Here is a 16,400-nt window from a genome sequence, read left to right on the forward strand (position 1 = left end):
GAGAAAACAAAAACAACACTAAAGAAAGACAAGAAGAGAACTCTCACACAAACAAACGTTTGGTAAACACACAGAGAAGAAGACAAGACACTCTTCATTTTCTCTCTCTCACTTTCTTCCTCTCACACGCAAACATTAACCATCACTATATACACGCACACACACTGTGCAGCTGCCCACCATCGTCTGGGAAGGGGCCGGCAGGTTTCCAGCCCACGAGAATTTATGTTTCCAAATGATTAGAGGGGAGGCGGAAAGGACGATCTCAGAGGCAGCAGCTGCCTGCCCCATGGCTCCAAGTGGAGCAGAAAATCGGGATAATTTTATTGTGATAATCAGCCTCACGTTATCCCCGTCACTTCAGCTATTGGAGGAGGAGGAATGATGGGGAGCAGGGGGGGAGAGGTAGTTTGTGACACATAAAGAGAGCCGAAGGAATAAAATACAAAGGAGAAAATGTGTGCTTCATGCTTGAATAGCAGCAGAATATATGTGTGCCGCTTATTTGTCTATACTTTAGAGGACCTGAAACACATTCATTCCATCCCTGATCCTCTCTTTTTATTTCTTTTATTTCATCCAAATTACAAAATCTAGCCAGATAGATACTGTGACTTTCTATAGCTGTGATATATACACACACACACACATATATATATATATATATATATATACACACACACACACACACACACACACACACACACACACATGACAGTGTGTGTGCTGTCCTTGAGCCACCATCAAACCACGAAACTGTCTCAAATGGGACTGTCTGTGTTAATCATTACAAGGTGAATGGTGTTTAATGTTAATATAAAGTGTTTAGGTTCTGCATTCGTGTGCACGTTAAGCAAACAATTTTTACAGAGCAGTGTCTGTGTTCTCTTATTCTTTGAACTTGAATTAACTTAAATGTGTTTTACTGTTTCATATAATGAAAGTGTATAGTTTAATATGTTTATGAAGCAATTTCCCTAGACAATTTCTCCAAATGGAAATGGAAAAAAAAATACTTGACCTTGACCTTGAACTAAAACACAAACATTTCAAATGTTATCTTGTTTCTCATCACTAAATTACATTGTAGCTTTGCACCATCACCCCAGAAGCCTACACCATGCTCTTACTTCTCTTGGATGTTTCTGCTGTGCAGAATCAGACAAGTTTACAAAGTTAGGATGTTTTCATCTGTGGATGGGAGAAGGTCTCTCTGTGTTCATTTTATTTATGACATTACTACTGGCTCGGAAGCTCAGTACAAACACATATGTTGCTTGGAAACTCAAAACCTAAACATATACTGAAAGCAGACGTTCAGTAAAGTCGAAAAAGTCTTTTAGACCTATGGAGAACACAAATGCGACACAATTTTTACGACACTAGTTCAGTGTTACCATTAGCGCTCTCCAGTGGACGAGCATCGACGGTGACACGCACTGGGATCCACCGTTGATCTCGCTGCTCTGTGACCTATAACTTAGTTAGTAGAGGAGTCAGCTCACTGCAGGGATGAAGTCCCACAACACAGGTCCGTGCATGAAGTCAAATTCGTTATTCGTATGAGAAAACGCTTAAAAAACCAAGTTACGGCTGAGTTTCTCCAAAACATTTGTAAAATCTGGACATCATTTTGGAAATCAAATATAGCGCCATAATAGGTCACAACTTAAAATTTCTTCGATAGCTCAGTTTAGAAACATCATATTATAACAGTGGTCTCTAATAATAAAAAACAGAAAATAACTATCAAATAAACAAACACACAAACAAAAACAAACCTTCTTTGTGGTTCAGAGCACTTTTTGAACTACAGCCCCACCCGGGTTTGTCTCCCTCCTCGTCCCTCCACACATAACTGACCCGCTGATCGCCGCCCCCCCGTGACGCCCCAGCCGGAGTCACAGCGTGGGGACACCGACCACAGCGCCCTCACACCGGCTCTCTACCCTCTGTTAAACTGCAGCAGAGGGCTTGTTTTCTGCACGGTGCCGAGTACTACTGATGGAAACCTCGGTGCTTCTGCCATCTCGACGTCTTCTCCGGCTGAACAACCGATAGTAACAGGAAGCTACCGGAGCGCTCAGTCGGACCAGGACAACATCATGAAGTTGGAGGTCCTTCTCCTCCTCTCGATGTCTCCCTGTCTGCTGTCCCTCGCTAAGATTCCCGGTAGGAAAACATTGAGGTGTTTTTCTTAGAATTTGCAGTGCACCTGCTTTTGGAGAAGTGGGGGATAAGATCACCACAGGGTGATCTTATCATGTGGTGTTGATGTCTGATAAGAATTTAAATAAACTTTGATGACATACTGTATCTTCACCGCTAATTACTCAAGGCCTCTTCAAAAAGTAGTGTTGTCGATAGTTTGGATCGGCTTGTTACACAGTGTGGTTTGCTTTGATCCTTTCTGAGCCAGTTATTCTCGACGTTACATTACCTCTTCCCTCCAGAAGCAACCATAGGGCGACGGATTATGAGAAAATAAAAACGCAGGGTACAGTAGGGCTTAGATTTAATAAACAGAGAGCACCTTCACAATGGCAACAAGGAAATATATTATTTGGAGCTAACAAAATTAATCATACATTAAATGAAGAGTTTTCCTAACCATCCACTAAAATGCTGTGTAAGACATATACAGCAAGATTATAAGCAGTTTATCAGTTCAAAACCAACATGTTTCTGTTGAAGTAAGACCAAAGTGATCGAACAGCATCACAGGGGTCAAATGTCAGTGTCCAGCTCTCTGCACCCGTCATTCAGTCCATAAGAGCACCACCAGTGGTGATCCAGCAGAGATAAAATGTTTACTTACAGTATTTGGTCTTTTTCCCGGGTAAATACTTTACTCACCTATATGTCCAGTCAGATGATATCAGACATGAGGAGCCAACTGCAGGTTAAATGTCAACACGCTTCCTGCCTCTGCACCACACACATTAACTCTTGAACTTGACGTCTCTTGTGTCAGACATTATAGCCGCCTCTTGTCAATATTACTGTCTCTGTTCCACCAGAGACATCATAGCCTCAGGGTGGCTAATGTGCTGACTGTCCAGCTTCTGGACACAGTTATCTCTATCCCCTCCCCCTTCATTTGTAACTCAATGCAGAACAGTATCAGTCTATCCTCACCTTCGCTTTGAGTCCAGTGTCTCTAAAATGTGCCTCAGCTGAAGAACTGGTTCATCTTCTATGGAATATAAAACATTAGTTAATCAAATTATTAATTAAACATTTTCCCGGAAATGCAAATGTACAGTAGTATGTTTAAAATTAACTTCACTATGTCTGTACTGTAGTATACTACTGCCAATGCATCTTCAAAGTAACTCTTCAACTCTGCCTTTCAAAAAATAAAAAAATACAAATATTTAGAGGAAATACACATTAAGAATACTTGTCATTCATTTGCAGTTGCCTAGTTTCTGCCCCTTATTGGAAGAAGTTGTATGTTACTGGTTGAGTAACACTGTACAGTAACAGTAAGTGGTTGTTAATCCATATTCATCCTTGTTCCAGTTTCAGAGGAGTTTGTGTCCTTGGCAGAGATGGAGGATGCACTGCTGAAAAACCTTTTCCAAGGATACCAGCGCTGGGTCAGGCCCATCCAGCGTGCCAACGACACAGTTAAAGTGCGCTTTGGCCTCAAGATCTCCCAGCTGGTTGATGTGGTGAGTATAACAAACACACACCAAAAAAAATCCATGCCCATCTGTCCTCATGAGGACTTGAACCCATTTCCAGATTTACCCTAATCTAATACAGTACTACTTACACAACTAAATCTCAGCCCTTACATTAACCTAAAGCAAATCCACAAATGCCTTTAAAACTACTGGTGCACCAATTTATTCATGACTACATATAAAACACTGAGTTTTGCACAAAACCTTTGAAAATTTCTTGACTAGTTTTTTTACATTATACCAAAGTTGCTAAGGCACAGTAGAGTAGGCTTTTAAAGAGAACAGTCAAATAAAAGCATAATAATGTCAGAAATAACTTCAACAGATCTGTAAATGCGTTGTTCTTTTTTGATTTACTTTGCTAAAACTACTAAGAACAACTTTTTTAAGAAACAACATAGTCCTAAGCTTAAAATTATTTCATAATGTAGTAATTGTTTCTATACATATCGTTGATATGTTTGTGAACAGTTTTATGTCTTCATTAGGAATCAAAGGGCTCATGAATGCAGCCACATATGTGAATAGTGAAGACAGAAAGTATTTACTTATCACACGTGAACATTAAACATAAAAAAACTAATACTCTATAAGGAAAGAGAACAAACCTTAGATGTGTGTGATTGTGGTTGATTCTTTAGTTTTTTCCACCGTTCTGAAACCAAAACAGCAGCTTGACAGAATGGAGCTTTCCACAGTCCTGAAATAGATCTGGAACACATCCCACATATCTACAACTACACAGTCTCTCTCTGGGGGGTGTTCCTTTAATATTTCAGAGGTTTGTTGTGATAGGTTGAGATGGTTTAGGTGTTCACGAGGAGCAAATGGAGAATGCTGATGGAGGAACCACTCTGCTTGGCTTGAAATATTCATCTCAACCAGTTTAGACTGAACTCTTACCACCTCACTCACAAAGCCTCTGCACAGAAAAACTGATTTATGTTGATGATGTTTCATGTTTGGGAAAGAGAAAGGTAATAAGAGTTAACCATAAACACTGTAGCTTAGTTACATTGTGTATGTCCCCTAAGCATCTCTAGGATGCAGCACGCCTCTGTATTAGATTATTGCTTACCTCTGTACTATGTAATCACCAAACATCCAACTCATTGTGACAGCTGAGGCCTGGTCTGGCAACACTGAACAGCTTTGAATATATCTCTTTCACTTTTGCCAAGTTTATTTGTGTAGTGTGTCTCTTTGCTCAGTGTTTCTTCTACATCTTGAACTTTTGTGATGTGGACCGAAGTCTGTATTACCGCTCGCCATGCCTCTATCGCTTTCTTACTTTTGCTCACTACACTCAGGTTTCAAATTTCTTTTTGTTGTTTACAAAGGAGCCAGCAGTCACAGGAAAATTATATTCTGCCTAAGTTCGTGGAAGAAGAAAGGATGATTTAGTTAATTTAAACAAGTTTCTCATCCAGTCCATCTAAAAATATTTCTTGTTTTTTGTAAGTGGAGTAGCTCGTGTTTAACATACCATGACGTTTGTAGACCTACTTATTATTATTACCAGCTGTGGATCTATAGTATTCTTTAAATTAAGGTATATATGTGATTATCATTATTTTTATTAGATGTGCTTCAAACCTGCATATCAGTTTAATTTTTTTCCATTGTTTGTTTAAGGATGAGAAAAACCAGTTGATGACAACCAATGTTTGGCTGTGTCAGGTAAGGAAGACACATACATGGCTATGTGGTTACAGTGAATCTTATCATGATCTAGTTCTGTTATCTTCTAATCTAAAACTAGATAAAAGCAGGTCGCTGCCAAAATAATGGGACTGGAATGATATCAAAAGCCTTTTGTTATTCATTATTAATTTTCTGTAAAACAGTTTAATCTGTTGAGCAGAATCAGAATCAGACTATAGACCATTAGATGTTATTTAAAATAAACCAATTAAAAATAGTTGCATGCTGCTACTTTAAAGTTTTACATATAACAGCAGTTTATTACATTTTTGCGTTTCTTTCCGGAAATGAGACAGGTGTAGAAGACACAGGATTTACATTGATTACCCAAATTCAAAGGCCTGAGACTTGATGCCTTATTCATTGTAGGTAGGTTCTTAATAGTTCCTGTATTTATTTACCAGGAGTGGATCGATCACAAGCTGCGATGGAATCCAGAGAAATACGGAGGAATCACCTCCATCAGAGTTCCCTCGGAAAATATCTGGCTCCCAGACATTGTCCTCTATGAGAAGTGAGAGTTCTCTGAGATCATGTGACATCTCAATAAACAATATATAACATTGGGCAAAATATACATTAGTTTGCCATTATAAAATAGAATAGAAAAAAATTAAGAAGCACACCTTTTTACATGTCATCTACATGTTTTTAATAACTTAAGAAAGACATAGTTATCTCATTAATTAAAATTTTTGACTTGTGGTCTTTGTGTCGTCAGTGCTGATGGGCGGTTTGAGGGCTCCCTCATGACCAAGGCCATTGTCAAGTTCAATGGTGCCATCACCTGGACCCCACCTGCAAGTTACAAATCAGCCTGCACCATGGATGTCACCTTCTTTCCTTTTGACCGTCAGAACTGTTCCATGAAGTTTGGCTCCTGGACATATGATGGCAACATGGTGGACCTGGTTCTGATGGACACCCAGGTAGATCGCAAGGACTTCTTCGATAATGGGGAGTGGGAGATCCTCAGTGCTACTGGTGCAAAAGGGAATCGGAAAGATGGCTTGTATTCATACCCTTTTATCACATACTCATTTATCCTGAAGAGACTACCTTTGTTCTACACACTGTTCCTCATCATCCCTTGTTTGGGTTTGTCCTTTCTGACTGTCCTAGTGTTTTACCTTCCTTCAGATGAAGGAGAAAAGCTGTCACTCTCTACCTCTGTGCTAGTGTCGCTCACTGTGTTCCTCCTGGTCATAGAGGAGATCATCCCCTCCTCTTCCAAGGTGATCCCACTCATTGGAGAGTACCTGCTCTTCATCATGATCTTTGTCACTCTCTCGATTATCGTCACTGTTTTTGTCATCAATGTGCACCACCGCTCCTCAGCCACGTACCACCCCATGTCGCCGTGGGTTCGTAATCTCTTCCTCCAGGAACTGCCAAGGTTGCTCTGCATGCGAGGACACACTGACCGCTACCATTACCCAGAGCTGGCCCCTGAAAGTCCCGAGCTGAAGCCTCGTTCTGGAGGTCGAAGAGAAGGACAGAGGACAAATGGTGGAGCCCACAGACAGACAACTTCTGAGGTGAAGGAGGACGAAGTCTGGGCAATGATGTTGGAGAAGGCCATCTATTCAGTGCGCTACATCAGCCGACATATTCGCAAAGAGCACTTTATCCGTGAGGTGGGTTTAGCAATTTTGAACTAAGCAAGAATGATGCAGATAGTTCTAATTTTACTTCACTGTGATGTCATACAACATTTGCTTTTTCCTAGGTGGTACAAGACTGGAAGTTTGTGGCCCAGGTGCTAGACAGAATTTTCCTCTGGGCATTCCTTATTGTCTCAGTCCTTGGCACCATCCTTATCTTTACTCCAGCTCTGCATATGTTCCTGAAAATTCCTCCTCCCACTGCAAGTGAGGACCCACCTTCAAACTAGTACCAATAACATTAATTTTCACAGGGAACTAATGACCCACCTTCAGAAAGGTGGTTTTAAAAGACAACTATGACTCTTTAATTTGCGAATGCTTAGCTCTTCTCTGGATCCACTGTGTAAAATGGATTTAATCTTTTTATGCATGTTATATTTAATATGCATTAAATTATAATATAATTTTATTTAAATGACATTTTCTTATCAGTTGCCAAAATCAATCTCTAATTTTACACATAGTATGCAGCTATTAGTACAAATATTATGTTGGTCATTATAGAAAGTTACAAATTAAATATGCACTACACGTGTTGTGATTAGTTTGATCTATTTACTTAGCGGATTTTGTAATTATTGTTTTTATTGTACTTACTATCATTTCCTAAAATATGTCTTTTTCTTAACACGGCTGCAATGCAAAAATTTTCATTTCTTCTCTGGGACTGTACAGTTTACAAAGAAAAATCAAAAAAAAAAACAACAACTAAAAATCTCTTTATTGTCCACTTTTAAATTATATACATTCTGTAATGACGACATACACGAGAAGGACTGTTCTTGTCATCACATACAAGCACAAAGTACTATCAAACTAACTATCTTTAGTTGTATACTGTAAATAAAATTTATTTAATATCTTATAGTACATATATACTTAGTACTTACAGTACTTAAAGTAATATAATTTTAACCAACCATACACATTCACTGGATAAATGAAACATTAAGTGACTCACTGAAGCTCTTATAGTATACATCTGAACACCCTGCACTTTTACTGTTACTTGCAGTGTATGTCTGTCTCATTATCTTCATATTTGATTCTTGCAGGTACACAATTCAGTAACTATAAAAACTATAAATTATAATTAACGAATACCTTTATAGACATGTCATCTTTAAATTACTCAGTCCTCAAAGTTACAGTATTTGTATGTTCAGATGTACTTTATCACACTAATAAAGGTGTTTTGAATACACATTTTTGTATAATGAAAGTTGTCCTTAAAATATCTGTTTCCACACATAAGAGTTAACAACAGTTGGTACTATATACCATATTTTCTCTATATACTATATATTCTGACAAGTACAGTAAATCATGACAACTTCTAATACACCCTTAATAAATATACACACCATTGACAGAACATAAAAACATACCTTGAAATCAGTAGAGGATCTGAATATGGAAAATGTATTTCTTATCTTCCAATAAATCACATTTTAAAAACCACAAAGATGTTGCTTATAAGGGAAATTCTGATCACTGTTCTACTTGTGCAAACCTGTCTGGGTGTCCAGGTAAGCTCTTCCATTGTGCAGCATCTCCAAATACACTTTTGTTTGCACTGCAACATAAGCAGATAACAGAAATTAATAAACTGGAAATATTAGTATTATCATCTTAACGACATTCAAATAAAATATATATATATTTTTTTAAACCTAGAACCGTGATGCACATTGGATAGAAATGGCTGGTACATGCTTTGCTGCTGAATTATGTCAATCACATAGCAACAGAGTGGTCAAACATCAGGTTACTCATGTCCATGTAGTACTGAACATCTGTTCGAAGGGCTGGCTTTCAAATTATAATTTTTTTTTATACACTATAGAATAGAAAAAAGTGTGTGATAGAAAAAGGAGAAACATAAAGAAAAAGCTTAATGGAAAAGTTTTGAACCTCTTAATAGTGTAATTTTTATAGACAACTTAAATGTATAATAATTCAAAACATATTTTAATAATCAGTAAAGTGTATTAGGCTATTTCCGACAATGTACCTTGGTACTTCTGTATAAGAAACATAAAATACCTTTAAGATGTTCCTGACTTTAAAACATGTACTTATCTATGAAATTGTCAGACTTACCACTTATACAATATGCAAACAGGATTACCAACTTCATATCTATGAAATATTAAAATACATTTAAAAATCAAAAGTCATGGTATTAATTGTACCTGAATTTCTAAAATATTCTTATTCAAACATCTACAAAGTTATCAACTGTACTCTTTTTAGTGATACACAGTAACTCTTTGAATAAGTGATCAAGAAAACTATGGCAAAAACATAAGAAATATAAAATTTACCTGCAGTGATGTGTTGACCAGTTGAATGTCTGAGTGTCTTCGCAGCTTAGTATCTCATTTAAGCATGAAAGTGAACAAGAGTTTCTTTCACAGACTGTTTTGCCAGGCCAGAGAGGAATGAATGCATCAGGCAACCACTCATCAGCCAGTGCTCTGACTGACCATCCAAACACACACATACCAACCCACATTTTTGACACTTTCCCGTGGGAACAAGTCCGAATTAGAGATTCAACATAAATACAGTTCTGTCTAAAATTTTACCAAACTCACTCACAGAGCATTTAAACTGAGCAAAACCACTTTCCATGTCCTTTTTCTCTTCTAGTAAACATTTATTCTTTCTGATGTATTTATTAATACACTATAGTTTTTATAATATAAACTACAGTGTATTAATAAATTTTATGAATATTTGTGCATCATCATTTCTTCCACTGGGTGGAGTCCTATCTTCAGCTACAACTGGTAAACCACTGCCAAACAGGCTTTTTTTTGGGACACTCACAGAGGTAAAGTAGGTAAAGTTTTTTTGTATTTGATGGAAGCTGGGATTAACCACAGATTGAAAACAAATATCCCTTAAAAAAAAGCAAGCATGTCCAAATAGTGAACAGTATAGCACTGAATGGCACTATTAATTGCAGACATAAAGAATGTAAGGAATGTAACTTTCCTACTTAGGTGATGCATTTAAGGGAAGGTGAACATATTGACTAAATATGCACGATCCGGCATTACCCATGTAATGGGAGGGAAATTCAAAGGTGTTTTTGAGTACAAAAAAAGTCTTTTCAAGTAGGTTTGAAAGCAGGTCCCAGGAGTATTAATTTGGGTTTCTACTTTTTAAGGGTCTGGATTAAACCGCTCATCCTTTAAAGTATGGGCAAGAGGCTTCCTGTTAATTTCTGTGTGTGATGTAATATTTAAAATGGCTACCTAGCAGCTCAACTTGGAAAAAAGATTTGATGCAAATAGACAAAGAGTGAAATGCTTTCGTAATGTATACTATTTAACTTATAAACCTAAATACATTTAAGTATGCGTATGAAAATGTGCTTGCATTTCTTTATATGTAACTATAAGAGCCCTTCTTTGAGGATATAAACCTTTCTCTAATCAGTTTTTGACACCCACACAGTTCACATATCTATATCTCTTTTTCCTGTTATGTTTGGGTGTCCAGGCTTTATGACCCTCCGTCGCCCTAATGCACAATACACACCTTTTCCACAGTAAACTCATAAATATGTGTGTGAAGGGTGACCTTTCTTTGATATATCATAATACACTTGCCAAATGTACAGTTGACAGAAACAAATGGCTGGCTGAACACACAGGTGGAGCTTTTTCCAGAGGCATGTTATCATAGTTACACTATTTACATGTTTCAGAGTGCAGAAGATATTAATCATATCTTTTTCCAATTGGCTAACAAAATGTTAAATATTTCTGAAAGCTCCCACATGACAAGTACACACAATTGAAGACATGCAGACATACATGAACACATACACTCACATACACTGAAATACAGATTTATAAATACATGGGACCTGTGCGCTCTCTGTCACAGCAAAAGCTTTTTTTGTGCCTTCCAAACATCAAAGGTAGAGACTCGCAAAATAGTAAAACTCATGTGACCCCATTCTATCACACACATACATGCATACATACGTATTCGCCCTACCAGGGCAAACATTTAAAATACAAGGTTAGACAGTGAGGATGTTTTTTATTGAAAGTTATACATTTAATTTATAATACAGTGTTTACATACACTACATCCAAATATGAACAGGATTCATGTGGCTTTTTGTCAGTCATGTTGTAGGTTTTGTTCATCATGCTTGAAGGAGATGAGAGAGATGTAGAGAAAAGAAGCCAAAGGGACTGGGAAAAGAAGGAAAGAAGCAGCTGCAACTGACTTAACTGCTCCCTCTGGTCTTTGTCCCTTTTCATGCTCTTATTCTTTCCTGTCGGCAATAGTTTACCTCTGATCAGTGCATTAAAAATGCCAAACTGTGATCCAGATCTCTCGCTTCATCTTTTTCAGAGAAGACTTGACAGATTTTAGACAGCAGCTCAGTTCCTGACTTTAAAACATTAATTATATTTACAAATATTAAACTTTCACATCGACATTTGTCAATGGAATAAATATTGTTTGACTAGCAACTGGCACAAGTATTAAGAATGCCAACCCTTATATTACTGCTATATGTATTTTTCCTCTGTCATCTTAGCTGATAATTGTCTAATTATAGTATATAAAAAAATGGAGGGGCAATATTTAGGTTAATCCCTGTTTATGCCTTTGTGATGTTTGGTTGAAAGAACCCAAAATCTAAGCTGTTAACACCTGGCTGGTGAAGAAGTTGTGCACTTTGGGGCAGAGGCAGATCTTTGTTGAAATTTGCATTGCAGATTCACAGTTGATTCATATGTCAACTACATTAATGCTCCTACTGTTGTTGAAATATAATGTAATGCACGATCCTTAACCATCTTCTGACAATTCCAGCAACAACTGTTGTAGTTCAAAGCGCATTTGACAGTGTTTGTCTTTGGCATATCTTCTGATAAATGTCATTTTGTCATACATACCAAAACACACCCAACACTTCTAGCAATGGGCTGCAAGAGCTGAGAGAGCTAGATCAAAGGATAAGCCTGGCTTCATGGTTAATGTAACATATGATTATTTAGGCAATTTGTTTGATTTCAGCATCAAGTCTAACACTTATCTTGACGGTATTTTTGTGCTTGTGCATGTGAAGTCATCAAAACTTTTAGCTTTTACTTCACAGTTGGCCCAGTGAAGTTGTTTTCAGAATTGGGTCCCTGCTAAAAATGAGGATTAGGATTAGTCACTGCCTTTTCGGTGACTAGAAGTTTGCCCAGTGGACGCACACACAAGGATGAAGGTTGTGATCAGAGGTTTCACTGAGCACACTGTGGCTGTCAGCCCACCTACAGCACAGGAAAATATGGAATTCTGTACCAAATCACATCCAACAGCATAAATCTTTTCTGATGAAGCTCCATAAGATGTAGACACGTGGGGTATGAAAAAAAAGCAGAATTTGGTCTAATACCTTTGGCACAGGCCTGCTTCTCAGATGATACATCCCTGTTCCATTGAGAGGAGAGAGAGAAAAAAGCCAGGCATTGAGAACATTTGAAGAAATGTGCAGTGTTCCCCCTCATCCCCTCTCGGATCCTATTTCTGAGTGAAATTATTTATGGACTGGAATAAATAGGTCATTTGTATAGCAGCCAGGCTGGCACAAAAAGAAGACAAATACGACAAAAATGCAGTTGATTAACCTCTTTGTAACACCAGGATGTGGTAAATTGCAGTGTGACACGAATCAAAAAGGTCTACAGCTGTGGCAGGAGGGCTGGATGGTGATCTGTGTTTACTTCATAAGCCAGGCCTGGTCGTGTGAGAGAAGTAGAAGTGACAAACAAGCTGTAAACACAGTATTGATATGTTATCAAATTATAGTTGATATGGTGAATGTTAGAAAACCACTGCTTATTTACATATGCAGCAGGATCTGTCCCATCATGAACTCAAACATTTACTTTCTGGTTGCTCTATTTTGATTCTGTTCACCACTAGGCTGGTAATGTACCAGATTTAACAGAAATCTGGAGCTGAAAACAGCAGTGTGGGTGAGGGTGAACTAAAAGAGTTAAGTTGTGCCTGAAAACCAAAACAATGATCTAAAAATCCCCCACAGCCAGGGAAGCTTTTTAAATCTAAGTTAAGAAAATAACAACGTCACTTTTTTTGTGTGGTAGAGTATAACACTTGCCTCTTCATTCTCTTTCTTTTTACAACCCTAGAAGTGCAACTCTGGGCAAGAAAACAAAATGTGTTTCCCCAAAACTGTTGCTTTTGACAAAAAACCTTGTTCTGAATGGACTGATTGGGACACAAACATTACAAGAAAAAAATATAATGCTAATAATAAATAGCATTAACATTAAGTTGTTCTTCAAGTGCCACACAGCTGTAGTTTGTGAACAAGGGGGGGTCAGGGGGCTACAGTACAGCACTCAAACAGACGCACCCTAATTACGTCACAGACACCTTAGGGCGACCAATGCTTGTGGATAGGTGAATGTTAATAGAGCTTAATTAGACACTGTCCTAACGATTTACGAGGTAAATGTGAATGTGCACATCTTTAAAAAGAGAGGGAATGAACACATGATTTAAACAAAATCACAATTTAATAATGTGCCACGGTATTTTGGTCTCTAACCGAAGTGGCCGCCTCCGTTGGACACCAAGACAAACTTCCCTGCAGCCTAACTGTCATGTTTTCTTTAGGATGGCGCTGAAGTTTAAAGCTGCTATTTATTTGGCCAACTCGGACGCGCGTCACCGCGCTGCGCCATCTGTGTGAGGGAATGTGTTTCTGACGCAGCGTGAACGCGCCAATCTGAACCCCACACTTATACGGGTCTGTCTTTTTATCTCACACACTCCGACTCCCTCCCCCATGTTCTCACCGCCGCCGAGCCACAGCAGCTTGCCTGTCTAGCCCAGCGCTGAGAGCCCACTCCCTGGGGCCGGCGGAGTCCACAGAGCGGTGCCAGGATGCGGTGCCATAAGTTGTGGAGACTGTGTTCGGTTGGTTTTTATATTTGGACGGCCATACTCTTCAGAGGTAGGCTATGGCTATTGTGGTCAGTGTCTCAAGTGTTTTCTTTTTAATGTCTTGCATTAAAGGCGAGAACTTGTCATTTTGTATTTTATTTAATAAATTTCAAGATCATTTAGAAAAAGTAATCAAAATTAAAAAATCATAATAGAAAATTCTCTTAGATTTGCCTGTTTTTTTATGTAAGAGTGGGATGACACATAAGTAACTTTTTGGGTAATTGAATTAATGGTCAAGTTATGAAAGCCACATTTTTTTAAAAGAGTCACCAATATTCTATTTAATCACACCAGATTTGAATATTTGAATAGAAATTGTAAATTAGTTAAACATATTCTTCTTTCTTAACTGTTCTGTCTGCTTCCAGTGGCAAATTATTTCAGAGTTATTTTTAAACAGTGCACATGTCTGCTTGCATTTATGATGGTGTGTATGATGTGTGGTGGGAGAAGCATTAATGATTGCTTATTCTTGTGCAATGGGATGTAGATGCATGACTCTAATTCTCTCCTAAGCCCCATCACATCATCATCAGCAGCAGTATCATCTGGAACATCTGGCTTGTTCACATACCAGTTTCTGACTCAACGGGTTTGCTAAAGATATACCTTGAGACCCTCTGTGTGAGTGTGTGTGTGTGTGTGTGTGTGTGTGTGTGTGTGTGTGTGTGTGTGTGTGTGCATGCGTATCTGCAGGTTTCCACCATGTGAAACTATCTACTGTCCTCACCTCCTCCATACCAGAGCAGTCACAGGGCATTATGTTAAACATGCTATGTCACACAGACAGTATGTTTTTCACACAGTGGATATCTCTGGATGTCTTCCTAATTTAGTGTCATGATGTGTCGTGTTTGATTGTTGGAAGGCAAATAATGGCTCATGAGGCTTTGAGCATGAAGAAGATGAGGATTGTAGAATGATGAAAACACATTTGCTCCACACTGCTAAACAACACAATAGGTCCAGGTCAGGCTGATAATTTTGTTAAGATCTATAATTGTTGATCACCCCCAAAAGTACAGTAAGTTTCTCCTCTGACAAAGTTGTATTTTCCGGATCTTCACTTAATGAACCAGACTAGCAAGAGTGAAAATGCTAGATTCAGAGGCTGTAATAATGTCTGCTTGATTTCAATTCAATGCCTCATCTCTCTTCATGTCTTCCTCTGTCTCAATTTGTCTGATTCTCTCTTGCAGACTCAAGTTCGAGATTTTTTTCCACAGTCAGCAGTTCTTTATGCCTAGACCCTACACTTTTTACTCAAAAGGTTTATAGAAACTTCACTTCTTCAGCATTTTAGTTATGTATTAAGATGGTGTGACACTGCAGTTCATCATTCAACAGGTCACGCTACTTTAGGCACCTTCAAACTTTGTATCTGTATATGAGCAGCTGTCCACATTAATTTAACACAGACACAGTGTTTATGTGTGTCAGCATTAAAAAAACAAAGAGGTCGATATATTAAGAAGTAGAGTGTGCGGGCATGTATGATTTTATATCTAATAATAGTTTTAAGTATGGAAAAGTCTCATTTATGCAGTTTTAGTTTTTGGTTCTTGATCTTATTCAGTTCAGTTTCTTCCATGTGGTGTCCTTTATTGTTGTTCATCTGTCTCTGTTACACTCTACTCCCTGTCTCCTTGATTCTGCCTATTGCCTTTTTCACTACTGACTTTGACATTACCTTTTGTTAGTGACATGCTGGTCTTCTCATGGCTTTTTAGCTAGTGCCTGCAGGTGTCATCAGTCCTAATTTATGTCTTTGTTTTTACAGTTTATGTATTACCAGCTAGAAATGTATTGGATACAGCAAACCAAAGTTGTTAGACTGCAATAACCACTACAGTACAAAATAAAGGGCACCTGGTTTTGTGCTTCCTGTTATCAGCTTTCATTGTCTCATCTCTCGGTCTCTCCTCTGTCGCTCTGTCTGTATTCTGAAACTGGTTAGGTAATAGGCTAGCCACCTGGATTAAGATGTAGATCCTAAACATCTGGATACGTCACTGTTGACCTCCTCTGAACGAATCCTTCCCTTAAAAACCTTTGTAATAATAGTGTAATAAGGAGGTCCTAGTCCATCGTCCGTGTAGATGTGACCTTAATTTCGTTCAGTGTACACTTGGTTAGTTTTAACAGCAGACCTGTGTGTAGGCAGCACGTCTGCATACATGTCCAAATCTGTGCATGATAAGAGGGTCCTCTTTGATTAGAGGACACTTGCGTCTCATATGCATAATTAAAATACAGTTCTTCGTTTTACTTACACATGAAGCATGCATACTGTTGCAGACCCACACCTTGGTTCAATCCACTAGGCTCTGGG

General features: G+C 38.3%; 2 protein-coding genes across 2 annotated transcripts in view; both read left to right on the plus strand.

Moving 5' to 3' along the window:
- Positions 1 to 1,878: 1,878 nt before the first annotated feature.
- Positions 1,879 to 8,517, plus strand: LOC137134393 (neuronal acetylcholine receptor subunit non-alpha-2-like). The gene is made up of 6 exons (XM_067519169.1): positions 1,879 to 2,172; positions 3,526 to 3,677; positions 5,328 to 5,372; positions 5,801 to 5,910; positions 6,118 to 7,033; positions 7,126 to 8,517. Exons 1-6 carry the CDS (start codon positions 2,106 to 2,108, stop codon positions 7,288 to 7,290), a joined length of 1,455 nt encoding a protein of 484 aa, XP_067375270.1. The 5' UTR covers positions 1,879 to 2,105; the 3' UTR covers positions 7,291 to 8,517.
- A 5,258-nt stretch (positions 8,518 to 13,775) lies between these two features.
- Positions 13,776 to 16,400, plus strand: part of LOC137134392 (neuronal acetylcholine receptor subunit alpha-7-like) — a 30,789-nt gene continuing 28,164 nt past the window's right edge. The window contains exon 1 of the mRNA XM_067519168.1: positions 13,776 to 14,075. Within this exon, the coding sequence (XP_067375269.1) occupies positions 14,006 to 14,075 (70 nt within the window). The 5' untranslated portion in view covers positions 13,776 to 14,005. The remainder of the gene's footprint in view (positions 14,076 to 16,400) is intronic.

The sequence above is a fragment of the Channa argus genome, chromosome 10, assembly GCF_033026475.1.
Source record: "Channa argus isolate prfri chromosome 10, Channa argus male v1.0, whole genome shotgun sequence".
Taxonomy (NCBI): Eukaryota; Metazoa; Chordata; class Actinopteri; order Anabantiformes; family Channidae; genus Channa; species Channa argus.